The sequence below is a fragment of the Lactuca sativa genome, chromosome 7 (genome assembly GCF_002870075.4).
Source record: "Lactuca sativa cultivar Salinas chromosome 7, Lsat_Salinas_v11, whole genome shotgun sequence".
In the NCBI taxonomy this organism is placed as follows: Eukaryota; Viridiplantae; Streptophyta; class Magnoliopsida; order Asterales; family Asteraceae; genus Lactuca; species Lactuca sativa.
In genome coordinates this window covers 44,278,324-44,298,563 of record NC_056629.2, presented here as the reverse complement: position 1 = coordinate 44,298,563, position 20,240 = coordinate 44,278,324, and the positions used below count along the sequence as shown (strand labels likewise).

The 20,240-nt window shown below is 38.1% G+C and overlaps 1 protein-coding gene across 1 annotated transcript; it reads right to left on the bottom strand.

Moving 5' to 3' along the window:
• Positions 1 to 3,416: 3,416 nt before the first annotated feature.
• On the bottom strand, positions 3,417 to 5,720 carry LOC111906584 (wall-associated receptor kinase 2). Its single transcript, XM_023902336.2, has 2 exons — positions 4,892 to 5,720; positions 3,417 to 4,483 (listed from the first exon to the last, which is right to left on the bottom strand). The coding sequence occupies exons 1-2, from the start codon at positions 5,718 to 5,720 to the stop codon at positions 3,417 to 3,419; spliced, it is 1,896 nt and encodes a 631-aa protein (XP_023758104.2).
• Positions 5,721 to 20,240: the final 14,520 nt, after the last annotated feature.

Below are 20,240 nucleotides of genomic sequence, written 5' to 3'. Positions count from 1 at the left end.
GTTCGCTTTATCCATTACTATATTTTAAAGTTACATTTTTAGTCTCTTACATAATTTTTTATTTTTATCTATCTCCTCCATACATAATTGTTTGGATCGAAACTTTATTTTGATATTTTTATGGTCTACATGATATGATATAATCATCACCATGCTAGATGTGAACTGTTAACACTTATAAATCAAATTCTATATACAAATTGAAAATGAGTTACTTAACGAATTAAAGTTATATATGTTTTCGTCCCTTATATATATAATTTATTTTTATAGTTTTCGTTTTTATTAACTTCCTTACAATATATTTTCAAGCCTTATTTTTGTCTGACTACTCCTTACATAATTATTTTGATCAAAATTTTATTTTGAAACTTTTTATTGTGTGCTTGGTCTGATATAATCGCCACCGTGTGATATTTGTATTGTTCACATTTGAAAATCATATTTTACATATAGATTGCAAGGAGCTACCCAGCGCATTAAAGTTACATCTTGATCCATTTTAGTTTTTGTTTTTATTAATTACAAACGAATCTCTAACACAACACACAAGATGACTTAAATAGTTGTTTTCTCATATCTGTCTTAATAAACACAATATATAGGATACCAATATGGGCATGAGCCGAATACAAAGGCCATACTACAGGCTCGACACTAACAATTATGAAAGTAATGACATTACTTATTTCAATTTTGAGTAAAAGTTTAAAACACATCTTCATTTATACTATATTTTTGTTACTTTCTAAACCAAACCAATAAATATTAGATCTCCGTTTTCCTTACTAATAATTTTTGAAGAATTATATGCATGATCATGAGATTGAGCTCTGTACAATTTTCACATGGTTATTAAGATTACATTTAGACATTCTTCTTCTATTCACCGGATCAACTAGATCATCATACTTTCATTCCAAGTTTTTTTTTTCAACTTAACACACACACACACACACACACACACACACACATATATATATATATATATATATATATATATATATATATATAGAGAGAGAGAGAGAGATAGATAGATAGAGAGAGAGAGAGAGAGCTAGATTCAAATGTGGATTGACATCTATTGTACGAACGTGTGGATATTGTTATTCTGTAAGAATGGCCAAGAAAATATGTTGCCTGATAATATGAATACGTTTAATCTTACATGACAATTACATAACAATTGTCATTAACACACATTCTTACTAATTAAATCGTCTATAAGGTTATTATAGACTTTTTTTTTATTATTCTCATTTTGTTAGAATATTATCAAAATGTTTATTGAATCGTATTCTGTAAAAATCAAAATGAGTGAAAACGATGTGTGAGAACAAAAATGAATAAAAATTAGTGAGAATGAATGAAAATAATGATATTTGTATGAGGTTGAACGTATTCGCATAACTAAACAACTTATATTTTTTAGTAGAATAATACTGTCCACACGTCCGCACAATAGTTATTCATCCACATTATAACTTATCTCTATATATGGGCGGAGCTTTATTAGGGAGAGGCGGGCTGTCCCCCCACCCCCCCTGATTTTTTTTGTTACAAATAGCCCTCTATACTTTCACTTTATACATATTAGATGACAAAACTGTAAAATTAGTCCTTGTGGTTTGCAAAAAACTTTGGATGGGGTCCAAAAAGTTTTCGACTTGCATGGAAGGTCCAAAATCAAGAATTTTCTTTGGTTTTGGTCCTTGAAAATTTGAAAAGACTATTTTGCCCTTATTATTTCTTTTTTACATTTTCTTTATTTGTATTAATTGTTTTATAATTAAAAAAAAGCAAAAGAAAAAAAAATGGGCCTACAAACCCCACCCCACCCCACCCTATATTTCTTTCTCGTGTTCTTTCCCTCTTCATCAAAAAGACATTGACTTTCAGATCATCTCCATGTCTCTCACCCCGTCGAGAAGCCCTAATGGTCGCCACCCCTTCTGGTCGGTGAGTATTTTACCTCTCATCTCCTCCATTCCTCATCCTTCCTGAGCCAGTGGATTTACATCTTGGAGCTTGAAACCTGCCTTAACCTTAATGAAGTCGACAACGTTGAATCTAGTAACAAATCCGAAATCTTGAAACGTTCTAACTTGTGGCGGCATACTCATCTCTTTCCCTTAGCCGCCAGAATATTTTAGGGTTTCAATCCAGATTTTGATTTTGTGTCTTCTGCAAATTTCTAGGTTGGTTTAGAATTTGTATTTTGATTTTCTGCAATTCTTGTTCATCATTGTGTTGATCATTTTCTACGATTCGTGTTCACACTGATTTTGTGTTTTCTGCCTACTCATGGAAGAAACCACTAAGTCAATTTTTTTTGGACATCACAGGTTTTTTTCAATGGTTTTTACACATGGATTTAGCTAAATTTTATCATTTGGCTACTGTTGCTCGATTTGTGGTTATCAAGAGCTTGAAGAGTTTGTGTTGGGATGCACTTTGACTTGAGGTCCATCCGGGAACTGCCTCAATTTTTGATTGTAACACCTTCATTTTATTCTTTCTGTTTTGATTACAAAAATACTTTATGTGGCTGTTCTGAAAAATCCAATATTGTATCAAGAAATCGACCCTTAATGACTTTGGTGTCTCCACTGTAATTTTTCGGATTACAATACACTTAATTAGGATGAATTTTGGTGTTCTAATTTTAAGTGTTTTAGGCATAATTGCAAATAAATTTGATTTTTTTGTTGGCCTTTGCTTCTACAATAATTTTATACATTTCGATGAATGGTAAACTCATTGAAGAAGAAGGTTGTTGCAGATTCTGGGTTTTTTGTTTATATTTTGTGTGAGTTTTGATTTGCAGGTGATGTGTGATGAAGAAGAAGATGGGAAAGAGAGTCAAAAGAAAGAGAGAGAGAAATTGGGGTACGGTGGAGAGGAGGTGGTTGAGATTTAGTTTTTTTTTTTAATTATTTAAATACCAAAACAAATAAAGAAAATAGAAAAAAGAAATGAAAAGGGTAAAATCGACTTTTCAAGTGTATTATGGACCAAAAACACAGAAAAACCTTGATTTTGGATCGTCTATGCAAGTTGAAAACTTTTAGGACCCTATCCAAAGTTTTCTGAAAACCACAGGGACCAATTTTGCAGTTTAGTCCATATTAGACCTAAAAATATAAAATTTTGACGGTGACCTTTCTACTCACCGATTTTTATTTCGCCCCTCCAAATCATATGTTTAAGCTCCGCCTATATATATATATATATATATATATATATATATATATATATATATATATATATATATATATATATATATATATATATATATATATATATATATATATATATATATATATATATATATATATATATATATATATATAGTTTGCTCTTAACTTAGTTTTCTAATAACAAATTATCTATATCTCATGTTCACACAATTAGTATCACTCCTTACGAGGAAGTTCCAGTTGTACTACTTTTAATTTGTCTAAATCGATGACCACCTCTCTCATGGTTGGTCTTTCCTTCACATTCTTCTTCATGCATGTCTTAGCAAGCTTGGTGACAAGAAGAATATCGTCCATCAGAGCTTCATCCAGAACTTGCTTGTCTAAAATTTCAAACACGCGGTTATGTTTCACTAAGAACTGGAAACGTGAAACCAGACCTTCACCACAATTTATTGAAGATACAACTTTTCTTCTGGTTAAGAGCTCGGTAAGTACCACACCAAAGGCGTAAACATCACTTTTTTCAGTAAGTTGCCCCGACCGGAAGTACTCTGGATCCAAGTATCCAAATGTGCCTTCAATTTTTGTAGTTAGATGAGTTCTGCTGAGAGGTATTGACCTTGAAAGTCCAAAGTCAGACACTACAGCTTTGTAGTTCTGATCCAATAAGATGTTATGTGGCTTAACATCCCTATGGAATATGGCTGGGGATGCATATGAGTGCAAATAGAATAATGCTCCTGCAACATCCCTTGCCACTCGCATACGATCTTTCCATGAGAATTTGGAAACCTCTGCCCCATCATGAAGATGTTGTGAGAGGGTGCCATTGGATAAATACTCATACACCAATAATGGGACTTCATATTCCAAACAGCAACCTAACAGTCTAACTATATTCCTATGATTTATCTGTGCAAGAATGAAAACTTCATTAACAAATCGTTCTACCTGGTCTTCATCTACTATGTTTGACCTCTTTATGGCTACAATGGTTCCATCTGTCAAAAAACCCTTATACACTGTACCTTGTCCTCCCTTGCCAAGTAACCGACTTTGACTAAAACCAATCGTTGCCTTCTCTATCACTTTCGCAGAATAAATTTTTAGTTTAATTGCATGTGATTTATTAGCTGAGATATGCTGCGTCAATAGATATCCACCGTTCCTTTTAAAGAACTCCTGCTTGATCTTATTTTCCTTTCTTCTGCGGAGTTCTTTATATGTCCAATGACCAATAGCACCAATAGCAATGATTCCAATTACAGTAGCAATAATTCCTACATGGTGAAGTTGAAGTTGGTTTGAAAATATGTATGTGTTTTTTTGTTTGCATATGTGAATCTGTTTGTGGCTATATATACACGATCAGAGAGATTGTAGGAGTGATTAATTAATTACCTAAGATGATTGATATGTAACAATTTGGGGAACTGCACTTGTAGCTCCCAGGTGTATTGATGCAAATCTGATCCACTCTACAAGGATAGTTGCTTTGGTTTAGACACTCGTTGATATCTAATTTTGATTATCAAGAAAACATAAACTCGGTTAGCTCTTAATTAGTGCTTGATGATCCCTTGATTATTGTATCAGGTACGTATTCTGGTGAAAATATGGTCATTAATTTTATTATTCCTACATGATAAACAGCTGTATGTAAGGTATTTTTGTTAAATGGAAGTTACCTTGACATCCGGTGGGAAGGTATGGGTTCCCAGTGTAACCTTTCATGCAGCGGCAGTTATGTCCCAGGCTGTGGGTTGAGTCAACGCAGCGACTGTTCTGGCCACATACATCGTCTCCTCTCAGGCGAGCTTGGTGGCAACTCGTCAGTGAGATAACCCAATTTAAGATCACGGGAAACCTGTACGTATATTCGTCCTCGAGTTTATAGAGATTTGGTACTATAACATATTCCTTTTCCGCAACAAGAACATTATTACATGGTGCCTCACTGGCATGATTTAAGATTACAGCCTGAAATAAACTTGTTTCTATTGGAATATTACTTTGGCAGCAACCATTTGAGCCATTACAAGTGAAAGATCGAGTAGCAGTAGCTGTGATACAGTTAGAAACGCATCCAACTTCTTTGAAATACCCGTAACCGATTGATAGAAAATGAGCAGATATGTTACATCCCGCTGCTATGTAGACATTTTTTTTATGTGAATAACTGAAGTGTAGGTCCAGTTGAACTACATGAGTTGATATATTTCCGGAATTATTACAATTGAAACGCGAATTACCAGTTACACGTACGGAATCCATAGATATTTCTAAAATGGGGAATTTATTATGATTCACAAACCAAAGATGAGCAACATCTGGTGATGATTTATTGCACGAGACTTCAAATGACTTGTGCATGTAACAACCGATCCCAATGCCATATGGATATGGGACAGTTACGTTACCGCATGTCTCCTGGCAACCAGGCTTCGCTAGGGAGGCTCGTGCCTCGTGTAGCCACAGCAATAATGATACCACAAGCATGAAAGATTTTGGTAGCATTTTAATTGTATGTGTTTTCCAGTTTGTTAAAATTATTGATCAAAATGACTTAGAGATAAACGCTTATAGGCAATTATCTTAACTTTATTGTTTGGAATTATCAAAATACGTACGCATTTGGAAACCATTTTCTTTAATCTTCTCGTAGCAACATTGTTCATATTTACAATGAGCATAGGTAATGTGCTCCAAGCTTTGTGATAATCATCACTACTTTTAGCACCTAGAAACATTAAATTAAGAAGGCCAAAAGAGCTCTTCATGAATTTGATTTACACCCTTGGACTTGTATGCACAAATTTCTCACCGGCCGCTTTTTAATTTATAACATTTTCAACTTCTCAAATATTAGATACATTCATATAGATTTTGAGCGAAGGGTAAACAGACCACTTTGCATAAACTTTTGGCATCATTCACCTAAATCATGCATAGATACACACTTACCGCTTGTTGCTTGTAAGGCTGGACGGAGTGAGAGCGGGAAAGGGGTGAGGGAAGCTTCCCTCACTCTTGAACACCACTCCGTGGGTGAGGGAAAGAACCGCGGGAAAAGAGGTAGGGGAGGGGGTGCCGCACTCTCTCTCTCTCTCTCTCTCTCTCTCTCTCTCTCTCTCTCTCTCTTCATGCTATTGGACAGTTTTGTTTTTTTTTTTCTTTTTATCTTTTTTAATATTTATAAAATTATATATCTACTATAAAAATATAAAAAATATATCAAAATTCATGGTTTTTAATTCTCTACAAAATGAATATAATATATGTATGAAATATATTTAAAAAAAAGTGAGGGAAGGGATTCCCACCCATTCCTTGACTTTTATGCGAGGGAAAGGAAAGCGAGGGAAAAAAGAGTATGACCCACCAAAAGTGAGGGAAGCTTACCTCCCACACCCTCCAGTCTAATAGCATCCACATGTATAGTTGAGTGGGAGGGTTGAACAAGGCCACATGATTGATTGGTATTAAATGAATTAAACTTTATTATTGTAAGATGTCATGTTAATTAGCACTTCATAGATATAGAGAGTTCAATGACTATTTCGATACAAAAATAAAACTTTTTAATTATTAAATATATTATAATTATAACTATATTTTATAATAAAATTCATTAAACTTTGTAGAATTCAATACATTGTAAACAAATTTGAGTAGATTTTTATGAAAAATAGAATGATAATGTATCAACCATTAAACTTTAATAAGTTCAATAGATGTCATAATAAAAATGTGTAGTGATTCGCCGTTCCAAGAAAAAAAAACATGTGTAGTGTTTTCATATCCACGTGTTCCCCTCCACATCAAAGAGTTAATGTAGGAATTACTAAGAATAGAAATAATAACTTTAATTAGTTATGACAACGGCCGGAAAATCTACTGAAAATTTCTTATGTTTAGGCCTAATAATCGATTTAGTTTTTTTTAATAGTCAATTAAGTTTCAAAAACTGTCAATTATATTCATTTTGACCATTTTACCGGAACTACCGGTTAACCGGTCACCAACAGAATATAAGAACTTTTTCGCAAATAAATCCAAAATATAAGGATTTTTCAAAAAATATATAATTTTTAATTTTAATAATATTAGTCTATTATCTTAATATTGTTTTTTTGTCTAATAGCTTATATTATCATACATTAATCTTATGATATTTTTTTTTTTCTAACAGATAATATATGTTATGAAAATAGTTTTTTTTTCTTCCAAAAATAATCATTTTTATATTGTTTATGTCTAACGGATTGTATTATCTTATATTATATGATGTTTTATTTGTCTGACGGATACTATCTATTATAAAATATTTGTTTCTTCTAAAAATAGCCTTTTTTTAATAATATCTTTGTATAACATATTTTTAACATCCCAAAATATGGTCCCCAAAATTTCATTTTTAAAATAGATAAAATAGTATTTCCAAATATCATCCATACATCTCAAAATAACCAATGTATCAACATAAAAATCAGAGTAAGAGTATCATATGCGGAATCCTAATGGTGTGTGCTATGCAGTCAATCCGAGCTCTTCCCTTTGCAACCGGAAGTACCTGAAACATAAACTGAAAACAGTAAGCACAATGCTTAGTGCGTTCCCCAAACTACCACATACCATACATCATAGATCACATACTGGGCCCCAGCCCGACATTGAGCCTCACCCGACATTGGACCCCGCCTGGCATCAAGCCCCGCCCGATATACAAATCTAATATTCTCAAGCCTCGCCTGTCACTGGGCCTCGCCCACTATACACATACAATACATATAACATAATTATGCAAACACATATAATGATCATATACATTAGCATGTGTTCCAGTCATCGGGCCTCGCCCGACATTGAGCCTTGCCCAGTATACAAAGCAGCACATAACACATGCAAGGGTCACACAGACTCCTAACATCCTAGCATAATCAATAAGGGCTGACATTAGTGCCTTAGACCCACTAAACCCAGTGAGGAAACTAACCTCAAATGCTGAATCTCATAGAAAGAAATCCCTAGCTGGTGCCCTGACGACTCCTCGAGCTATCAGTATAAAATAACACCCAATCAATACTTGGGTCTCAATCAATATCCAATACTCCATACTTGGGGTAAATGACCATTTTACCCTGGCGTAATTTGATCCATGGTTAAGGCCCAAATCCTCAATATAAAAGGTCCAACACTAAATAATCTTCCAAGGCCCACTTGGGGCCCATTTATGGCCCAATTTTCCAAATTAGGCCCAAACCAATTTAAGGTCCAACAATAAATAATCTTCCTTACCCTAAAGCCCAATAATATCCTTAGCCGAAAAGCTTGATTTCAGATAGCCCACTAAGGCCCAAAGCAATAAGGTCCAAGAAATTGCCCAAACCGAGGCCTAAATATGTGAAGCCCACTCTGACTGAGTACGTAGGGCATACTCAGCTGTACGCAACACATACTCGTTTGCTGGCTTGTATGCTGCGCGTACTCCTCTATTAAGCCACTTTTTTACATTAAGAACTTAATGCTTATCCTAAAGGTCCAAACCACATATCTGAGTCCTAACTCCTAATCAATGTCTAGACCCATAATGGTGACTTTGTAAGCCCCAAATGAACCCAACTCCAAAATATAACATTATACTTCCATGAAAATGGCCCCAACTCATGCAAAGATGGATCTCAACCTCAAAAATGACAACTTTATGACTCAAGGACCCAAATAACACCAAGAGTGGCAACTCTAAGCTTCAAAAACGATGTGGACTCATAAGATCTCATCAATAGGACCAAAAGGGTCCATAAACCCAAACCAAACGATATCTAAGCTAATAAGCATCAAGTTCAAGACTTTATACCTCAGATGAGTGTCAAAAGATGATAAGGTTCTGGATCTATAAGCCTTCACTCCTTCAATGAAGCTTCAAGGATGGACACCTTCCTTCAAAGCACCAAAATACACATCCAATTGACCTTCTAAGCTCAAAAGCACACAAGATGGAATTAGGGTTCGAATGTAGGGTAAAGGGGACAAGGAGGCTGGTAAAATAAGGGTTTCAAGTCCATAAGGATGCTTATATAGTGGCCAACCCCTAAAATTAGGGTTTTCATTATTCTTTGCATACGCCTCGCATACAAAGCTATATGCCCCGTGTATGCATCCGGGACCCCGATCACACCCTTACATGAGTACGCTAAGTGTACCACATGGTATGCCCCGCGTACTTGCTTCATCACTTGTACACTAAGCGTACCTTGTTGTACGCCCCCGCGTACAACTCAAGGGTCAAAATGGGACAATTAAAATATGCAATGTCAAAAGAGGAACTTATCGAGGTTTAAGCGTTACAAGATTGATATCTTACATTAGTCTTATGAAATTTTATTTATCTGATAGAAACTATCTATTATGAGAGTAGTTTTTTTTTCCTAAAAGAACCGTTTTTATAAGATTAATGTAAGATAATAATCTGTTAAACAAAAATATTATAAAAAACGGTTATTTTTAGAAGAAAAAAAACTATTTCGTAATATATATTATCTGTCAGTCAAAGAATATATATATATATATATATATATATATATATATATATATATATATATATATATATATATATATATATATATAAAATAAGATTAATACATGATAATATAATTTGTTAGACATAAATATAATAAAAATGATTACTTTTAGAAGAAAAAAATTATTTTCATAATATATATTCTTTGATAGACAAAAAAAATACTATAAAATTAATGTAAGATAATACAATCCGTTAGACAAAAAAATATATTAATATAAAAATGGTTATATTAAAAAAATAAAAATAATATATATTTAAAAAAAAAAATCCTTTTATTTTGGATTTATTTGCAACAATATCCTTATATTTTGTTGGAGACCAGTTTACTGACATTTTACCGGTAAAAGAGTTAAAATGAATATAATTATGGTTTTTGGGACTTAATTGACTAAAAAAATTAGATAAGGACTAACTCGATTATGAGATATAAACATAAAGATTTTTCGGTAGATTTCCCTTATGACAACCCTATGACTTACGGTCTTTACACTATTTTTGTAACGACCCGTCTCTGGTATGTTGTTTCCATGTTATTTATTTAGAAGTTTTCAAGAGGGACTCGGCGAGTCTATAGCCCGACTCGTCGAGTAGAGACGGGATTTCTAGCACGTGTAAGTCGGTAACTCGACGAGTCCATATTCGGGACTCGGCGAGTCCGCCTGCCAGGAAGAAACCCTAAATCCCCGGGTTTGCTCACTATTTAAGTAATGTTATGTGCCCCAACTCGCCTCCTTCACCCTCAGAGAGCTTGTGAGAAACCCTAAACCATTCCTTGTATTATTAAAGTGTTTTTGTGTGGATTCTTGAAGGATTGAAGAAGAGAAAGAAGAAAGGACCCAAAAGAGGAAGTGTAGAGCAAAGATCCAAGGCCAAGTCAGAGTTCATTGAAGTGTGTCTCAGAATTATTCTGTTTTGTGCTTAAAATCTTCATTAGAACACCTCTAAGGCTAGTTTAATGTATTTTCCAAGCTTTATAGTTGTATGGATGCCTTGTTGGGTCGAGATATCCCCAGATCTGTTCATTTAGGAGTTTTAGAGCCCTGATCTATTTCCTTTTTCGAAGTTGCCTTGCATGAGAACCCTAGATCTAGCCTTATTATGCCTTTTGAGCCTTTTAATCTTCATGGATGCTTATGGGCACGTAAAGATAGAATCTTTATGTGTTAATCGAGCATAAGAAGCCCATATCTACAAGTTATATGCGCTGGATTCAAGCAGAATCGAGTTTTTAGTAACTGCATGCATGCGACTCGGCGAGTCGAGCCGCGAGTCCCCGATTTTTCCCCTTTTGAGTGATTCCGAGTGGGGACCAGTGAGTAGTAGAATGGACTCAATGAGCCGGAGGTCAGACTCAGTAATGGAGGGACTCGACGAGTTGTTCATACAACTCGGCGAGTCCAAGGCAATCTTCATAGATTCAAGAACAACTCGTCGAGTTGTTCATATAACTCGGCGAGTCGGATGCAGATAGCCTGAGTTCTAGAATCGAAAGGGAACTTGTCGAGTTGATGCCATGCTCGACGAGTAGCAGCGAACAGGGTTGAAAAGTGAGAGTAGGGACTCGGCGAGTTGGCGGCCCAACTCGGCGAGTCAGGTCAACTGTAAGTTGACTTTGACCGGGAGAGTTGACGTTAGCCAGGGGTAAAAGAGTCATTTTACCCCAAAGCAGTTATTAGTATTTGATTGAGTGTGTTTGTGGAATTGTAGCCAGGGAGATACCGGAGCAGCAACAGATAGCTTCCAGAGCCATACACTCAGCAGCCAGTTCACGAGGTGAGTTTCCTTCCAGTAGGAACGGGTCTAAGGCCACAATGTCGGCCCGTTTAGCTAGCAGTAGTTTCCGGACCTCGGTCCGATGCAGTAGTTAGTATGTTTGACGCCTTCGTGGCTCAGACAGGTTTGCGTGTTATGTGTTCCGGGTTATGACCCGAAGCAGTATGTAGTATATGTTGTTGAGTTAGTTGATATGTTTATGCTATGCTATGTTCAGTAGTTCCGGACTTCTGTCCGATGCAGTCAATTCCGGACTTCGGTCCGATGCAGTTAGTTCCGGATTTCGGTCCGATGCAGGAGGCAAGGCCTCAGTAGTTCCGGACTTCGGTCCGATGCAGAGGGCAAGTCCCTGGTTAGTTCCGGACTTTGGTCCGATGCAGTTTCCGGACTTCGGTCTGATGCAGAGGGCAAGGCCCTGGTTAGTTCCGGACTTCGGTCCGATGCAGTGGGCAAGGCCCAGTAGTTGTTATATGTTTGTATGGTATGTGGTAATTTGGGGGAGCTCACTAAGCTTTGTGCATACAGTTTCAGTTTTGGTTTCAGGTGCTTCCGCAAGTAAAGGGAAGAGCTCGGGATGATGGCATCGCACACACCACAACTTCAGTTTTTGTCCTGGGAGTTGATTCAGTTTCTTCGATATGTTTTGATACAGTTGTGACACAGTTTTCTCACAATATTTTATTTTGGTTTTGAGATACGCAACATATGGTTTTATTATGTGATACTCAGTTTTATGATCTTTGTTATATTAAAAATGAAATTTTTGGGTCGTATTTTTGGGATGTTTCAATTTTTTTTATGTGAGTGTTTTTTCTATCCAACGATGATTTACAAATTACATAAGAAAATATTCTATTTATAGTCAATGAAAGATAACAACTATGGCCTAAAATATGGAATATTCCACTGTTATTATTGAATTCACCAATAATGTACTTAGCATACAATTATAGATTTTAAGAAAAAACTCGAAAAAAAAACTTCGCTCAGTTTGCCCAACACTTATATACAAATAAAAACTATATTTCCAACTTCTAGCTTTTAGTTAGGTTTGCCAAACACGTTTTAAGTCTTCAAAATGTCTAAATTCTTGGCTTTCTGCATGGTCAAAGTTGTTTTCTTTGTCCATGTGTGTGACTGGTTTGCATTAACTTATAACACTCCCCTTTGACTGAAAATCGCACACTCCAAGTTTGTTTCTGAAGTAACTAGATTTTGTAATTGGCAAGACCTTTGTAAGGTGACGACGCACGGTTTACATGACTAAGTCCAGTCCGATGTCATTGGCCGCGTACCAATAACATCATACTGGGGGGACTTGATGGTATACAATTCATTAGCATGGCCTAGACTGATCTAGAGCGCCATCCTGGCCTGGCGCGCTCCTGCCAACCCTGCCTGGCGTTCCTTTGCCAGCCTTGCCTGACGCTCCTTTACCAGCCGTGCTAGGGACTCTCCTGCTGGCCCGACCTGGCGCTCCCTTGCCAACTATGCTGGGGACTCTCCTGCCGGCCCGACCTGGCGCTCCCTTGTCAACTATGCTGGGGACTCTCCAGCCGGCCCGACCTGGCGCTCCCCTGCCAGCCTTTCCTGGTGCGCGCCCGCTAGCCTCACCCAACGTCTCCAGGCGACCTTGCCCAGCTCCTTGCTAGTTGGGCCTGAATTGGGTTGTCCGTAGGCCTAACCTAATTCCCCTTGACCTAGTTGTCCACTATAAATAGAATAATGCCTCCTCCATGAAGGGGGACATTTCTTGAGGAGACTTCCCCCATGGATCAGCCACCACACTATACTCCGGCCAGGTGGCTCAACCGCCACCCGCCGCCGTCAGCCACCATAGACCACCACCAGCACCAATATGGTTCTCTCCAGCTATGGAGGACCATCTAAGATCTCTAAGCTGATCTAACTTGATCGTCAGAGTCCGCTCCCGGGGCACAGTCCTTAGGGCGGCTCTAACATCGGTTGTGACATCGTAGATCCGTCTCTGGCGTAGAAGCACTTTCTCAGAGCAGGTGGTCGGAGCCGATGTCACATCAGGTGTGGTGCATGCAATCAGCCGAGCTCAAGTAAGTTCTCCCAAATTACCCATACAAGTTTACGTTATGATACGATTATGTATCAACATGCTAGTTTAGGGCTAAGGATCTAGGAAGGATGCCTTGTATGCATGTTATATGTGTTGATTGAGTTGCATGCTAGTATTGATTAGTCAATGGTAGGATAGCTTGTTTAGGTTATGCCTGATAATATGAGCTTTATGAATTGCATGCTTGTACAGATTCCTGATTAGAGGATATAACAGCTTGATTGGAGTATGTGGTTAGTTTTCCCAATGCACGAATGTTGCTTTCTTTGTGCTATCAGGAGTTCTAGTTATCTCTAATTAACTAGTAAACGAATATGTTAAGTTACATATTATAAGGACTAAATAATTTCATAAGATTAGGTCTAGCCCTATTCCACAACTCTTGTCTGAGTCCAACCGTTATAGGGTAGGACCTCTCATTCAAAGAATTATATAGTCTGAGTGATATGTAATGGTATTCGCGAGTTAGTTAGGGGGAGATAACAAGAACTTCTTATGCAGCTGATAGCAGATAGCGAGTTAGAGGATACCCTAGGGCAAGCCTAGGATGAGAGTAGTGCTGAGAGCAGTGTTAGTAACAGTGAAAAGGGACTTGGTGTAGTCGACGCAATTCTTGAGGAAAGTACAGATAGATGTGGAAGATAGTAGGGGCCTATACTACTGAAATCAGAGGATTTGTACTCGATTCAAGAAGGGCTGAGATAACACCAGGGAACATGTAGTGCGTGTGTGATCCCTTGGTAGTGATGTGTATTCTGATGGTTGTTATGTCATGTTTTCAGCATGGTGACATTGCGTGAGAGAACAGTGGGTGGATCTAGCGCCGGAGAGGGACTAGGCTCGGGTTCAGGAGCCGAGCAGCTCGAGGAGCGGATGAGGGAGTTTATTTCAGCTGAGGTTACGCGCAATATTCTAGACCAGACTCCTGTGATCTTTGGTTTGGTCAAGGAGGATATTTTGGAGCTTCTGAATGAGAAGCTAGGAGTTTTTCATACTGAGATGAGGGCATTGATGGGGGCGCGTTCGCTGACATTCCGAGAGTTCAAAGCTTGTGGAACTCCAGATTATCATGGGGCTAGGGACCCCATTGCTAGCAGCAGATGGTTGGGTGATGTCGCCAATGCTTTCCGTACGAGCCGGTGCCCTGAGGGGGACAAGGTCCGGCTTGCCTCCTGTCTTCTGAAGGACAGATCATATGATTGGTGGGAGGAGGTTGATCATGCCATTGGGGATGATGTCGCGTTGGACGCGATGACATGGAGTGATTTCACGACCAGGTTCAGGGCCGAGTTTGCTCCAGTGATTGAGGTGCAACAATTAGCACGAGAGTTTCAGGATTTGCAGCAGACTATAGAGACAGTGGTGGAGATCACCACCAAGTTCAGGGAGAGGGCTCTTCTTGTTCCACAGTATGTCGTGGACGAGGAGATGAGGAAGGCCCGATATCACGTGATGCTGAGGAGTGACATCATGGAGTTTGTGAGCAGGTCCAACTGCAAGACGCTGGAGGATATGATTGTTCGGGCCAGGGAGAGGGAAATCGACCTGGAGCACCTCAGGAAGAGGAAACCGAAGGAGGTTCAGGTAGTCGCAGGTTCAGGCAAGAGACCCAAGGGGTCGGACGTAAGATCGAGGGATTATCAAGGTCGCAATCATTGCGGCAAGTGTGGCAGGACGCATGAGGGTGCGTGCAGGAGTGGTGGTGGTAGTGATTCTGACTGCTTCAAGTGCGGCCGGACTGGTAATTTCAGCAAGGATTGTACTGCTACCACCACTCAGGGATCAAACCTGATATGTTTCCATTGCAGTCAGAGGGGCCACAAGAAGTCCCAGTGTCTGAGTTTGTTTCCAGCAGGACAGGTGATGCCACCTGCCCCTGGGGCCATGAGGATCACCGACGACCATCAGGACCGAGCAGACGCGCCTGCGGTGGGACGCAGGCCTTTTCAGTTGTCTACAGTAGAGGCGCGAGCAGCACTGAACGTTGCAAAATTTTATTTATATTCGTGTTCGGATCATATGCCATCTGCATACCATGGATTTTCGAGCGGTAGTTCATAGTAGTACCCCCCTTTTGAACCGGTTCTCAGGATGCAGTCACTATAGCAGGTGTGAGTGGGGTTCTGGGAGTGTGCTGTTAGTCTTCAAGAATGGTTCAGATTTGTTTTTTGTTGGTTGGAGCGTTAGCAGTGGTAAGTGTTGGATGTCAGCAGATCGACCCTTTAGATGGAGAGAAGGATTGGGAATCCTTCCCAAGCTGGGAACTGTAGGGATCTAGTCGAATCGAAGTAGGGGAGAACTATCCCAGAGGTCAGGAGCAGGAGTAAGTGCAAATTAGGATGAATTCGCAACTTTGTTGGAAAGGAAAGCAGCCCCAGTGGTTGTTGGGATAGAGGAGCACGCGAGTTGGGAGTTTGGGAAACATCCCAACATTTAGTTTTTGTATTCGTGGTAGATGATACCTGGGTGGGAACCAGGTGGGAGATTTTCTCAGCAGGATGCGGGTTTAGTTAGGATGTAAGACTACGGGGTTGTTGTAGCAATCTCCAGTAGCTAGGCGGAGCGGGAAGAGTAGTAAGGTTGTAGGATGGCCATAGCATTTCGTTTGCAGCTAGTTAAAGGAGTATGGGTGAGGGACCGTATCTTCTAGTTAACAGAGTGTGGGCGAGGACCGTATCTCCTAGTTAGCATGATGAGGATCGATAGAGAGAGTAGTTTGTTGAGTTTTAGGATGGAGTTGGGCCCGCATATCTCAAGATAGGTGAGACCTATGGGAGAGGCCACTTCGAGATGTGGTTGGGTGAGACCCGTGGGCGAGGCCCGTATGATTATAGCAGCGCAGGTGGGACCTGGTTGAGACCGTAGGAACAAGTTAGGGGATCAAGGATCCCAGGGCTTAGGGAGCCAAAGTGGCAAGGTAGATAGAGTAGTTTTAGCTAGCCGAAGTTTCTTCGGAGGTCGCTGGGAGCGACTGAGAGTTTGAGCTTGGGTTCAGTGACCGGAGGGAATCCGGTATTCTGGATGGTGGACAGAATGGTTCGGACCTGGGAGGTCTCCGTTCTTTTGGAAAGGAGGCAAGAGGAAGCATGGTATTCGAGTAGAAGTGTATATCATGATGGTGATGGGTTTAATACAAACAATCCTATGTGTGCATGCAACCCTAGTATTGGATCTATGTTTTCACTATTAGATATACAGCTTTATGAACACAAAAAGAAACCTGGCATGCTACTATAATTTTCGAAATTCATATATAAAGCTAGAATACATACCTTTTGTTGTTATATAGCAATAACAACTAGTTCCTTGAATTTCCTTAGCTCTTGAAAGCAAGTACCACAAGTGTAGTACCTCTAATGGAGTCACAAACACCATATTCAACTTGGATGAAGAGGAGAAGAAAGGGAGGCACCAAAAACGGCTGGAAACCCTAATGGAAGTCTTGTTCACGTTTTTGTGGCATAGGGGCCCTTTATATACATGTAGGCTATTAGGGTTTACAACTAGGAAACCCTAATTTGACTGCTTAGGCCCTAAGCAGCCCATGGACTCCTTAAACATATCCCTTGGACGATTTCTAATGGGCTTCCCATAGAATTCGTCCAACCTATATATTATTAGGTGATCCATAGCCCAATTATAATTATCTTATAATTACAACTTCAGTCCCCTAAGTTTAATTAATCTCTTTTAGCCACAAAATTAATTAACAATTAATTCTTGACTAATATTAATTAAACAATATGATTTCTCCTTTAATATATTATTCTCATAATATATTAATAAATCATATTTAAACCTTTCTCTCCTTAAATCATCCTACATATTGCTATGGTGAAGGCAACCCAAAAGGACCATGCTCATAATCGGGTCAAGTACATACCAAAATAGTTATGGACTTAGACACTAATCCAACAGTCTCCCACTTGGATAAGTCTAATAACTATTTTCCGTAAGACTTCAAAACCTGATCAGCAATCGTAGCTTTCAAAAGCCGCTGTCAACTCTGATATTATCAGATAGCGTGTCCTCTAGATAAGGGATTATATATTCCTCCATTCTCAAGATATCGTATAGACAAAAGACATGAATTTCAATCATTCTCTCTATACTATTTCCCGACTTCCGATTCATGACGACTGATAACAGACTACAATTGAACACATCAACTTAGTCCCGGCTTGGCCAAGCGCTTAGATGTCATCACTAAATCATCGAGAGGCCCACATATATCGCTTTTATCCCACTTTGGATAAAAGGAATGGATAAACTTCGACTCAAATGCTCGCTTGCATTTACTAAACGAATCACACACAACAATAAGTTTTATAACACCAAGTTACTGGTGCGTTTACTTATTATCAATGTGTAACTGACCAACAAATAACAACTCACACGTCTCGGTTTCAAGAATATACAATATTATCGTCTCACTAATCACTCGTGATAAAACCGTGAAGTGATCCAAGTGAGCGTGGGTTTAATCCAATACTTTAATCTTATCAAAGCACTCACGAACTCTGCAGCAAACTTGTGCCATGTCTAAACACTTCAGACAATCTACAGACAGATTCATGACAGTCTTTATTCATACCTACTCCCAACGTATGACCAACTGTGGATGTTTGAATAACCTAGTTATTCTGGAAGTCAAAACATGCAAATTGAAACATGACAACAATACTTAATCCTATATGGCCCCAAACTTGTGAGAGTAAATAAAACCCTTCTATTTATCCACCATATTGATTACTCATTATTTATCATTTAATGTTTCGGATAATCAACTCATTACTTGAATTATACCAACAATTGTCCCATGCTCTAAACATGCACACTTTGTTTCCTATGGTCCATGCTTTGTGAAATAGATCACCTGAAAACTTTTCCAATGATGCTCATTTTACAATTCCTTAATCCTAATTATTAGTGTAGGAACACAAGGTTCTTGTCACTACTAGAATATGCTAGATTCTAACATTTTACGCAACGATCCTTTCGTAAAGTCATAGCACAAAAGTCACCAAGACTTGGCTAATGAAATTACAAAGTGCTTTCTTAGAAATTGTTACAAGACAATTCCATAGATGTGAAGTCTCACATTCAAAGTACATTCCTTTGAACATCCTTCTTGCATAAAAGTTTCTAATCTAGGCATAGACTCTCAATATCCAACTCCCAATATGGAAACATTTCCACATTTGCCATATGACAACTCATTCTTAATAGAATCTTATCTATTCGTAATAATGTCGATATGGTCCATCCAATACCATACTTTCAACTACTTACAAGCGATCAATCCTCAACGAACTTTGGATCATCCTTTGATAGTTGTTAAATTCTTTCAGTCAAAACCAATTCTATTCCTTTTTCCCTCTTAATGCGCTAGACATTTGGAAAATTTTAGAATGGTAAAATACTATAGCATTTACAATCGATCCTATACCCGAAGCGTATGGGACACAATGCATAATGTCTTACATAAAGATATGATACTTTACCAATCTTTTGCCATAATATTTTATGTGTCATGTTCTCACAATTCGAACTATGAAGAGGGATGCCGTAATCATAATCAAAATTTGAGAACACACAATGTATCCTTTGACTGAAGATATTAAAATTTCTTAATCTAAGCTTTAGATTTTGAAACGAAGTATAATATTCTCTCCCTTAATTATAACAAAACAACTTTTCAACCAATACAACTTTGCAAATGGAATCTTTGTTTTTCTATAATTAATATTGCTAACTTGCAATACTCGCCATAACAATCATACAAGCATAACACTTATGCTCCCACTATCATGATGATTATCATATAAGCATAACATTTATGCTCCCACTAGCTTTGACATGTATTCAGAAAACAAATGAACTTTCAGAAAACAATGCCCATTGAATCTCTGAAATTCATATTTCTAATACCAGATGCTTCGATAAGCCTTTATCTAAGCTTCTTAACCTTATACACCTTTGCCTTAGATAGCTCATATGTGTGTTTAAACAATTCATAACTTATGTTACTAAGTTCCAAATGTTGAAACTAATTGCCAAATCTCACAATTCGAACTATGGAAAGGGATGCCGTAACCATAATCGAATTTGAGAATACAATTTTCACAATTGCTATCTTCTTAAAATCTCTCTTAGTGAAAGCATTTCCTCACAGTCATTTTCATGAAGGAGGGAATCTTATGACACTTAGATTTTATGGTGTATGAGTTCCTATCCATGTGAATTTGCCAAAAACAAGGTTTGCGACAAATCCAAACTCATATGGACTGAACTTTCTTAATCTTGATTTCTTGCCCTATGGTAACACGAGTGCCCACCACGCCTTCCAAGTAGTTTAGTAACTTGTCCTTACATATCAATTTACTTTCCATCGACTAAGGCTTTAGTGTGTATTCAAATGAGAACTCATAGAACTCATATACACAATTAACTCAATTGGAATGGCACAGAAACAAAACAATGTCAGCACGATAGGTTGTAAACCTCAAGTCGTGTGCTAGTGATGATCGATAAGGTTTATTCTTGATTTGTTCTTGAAACCTTTTCAAGACCATTAAGACTCCCACTGACT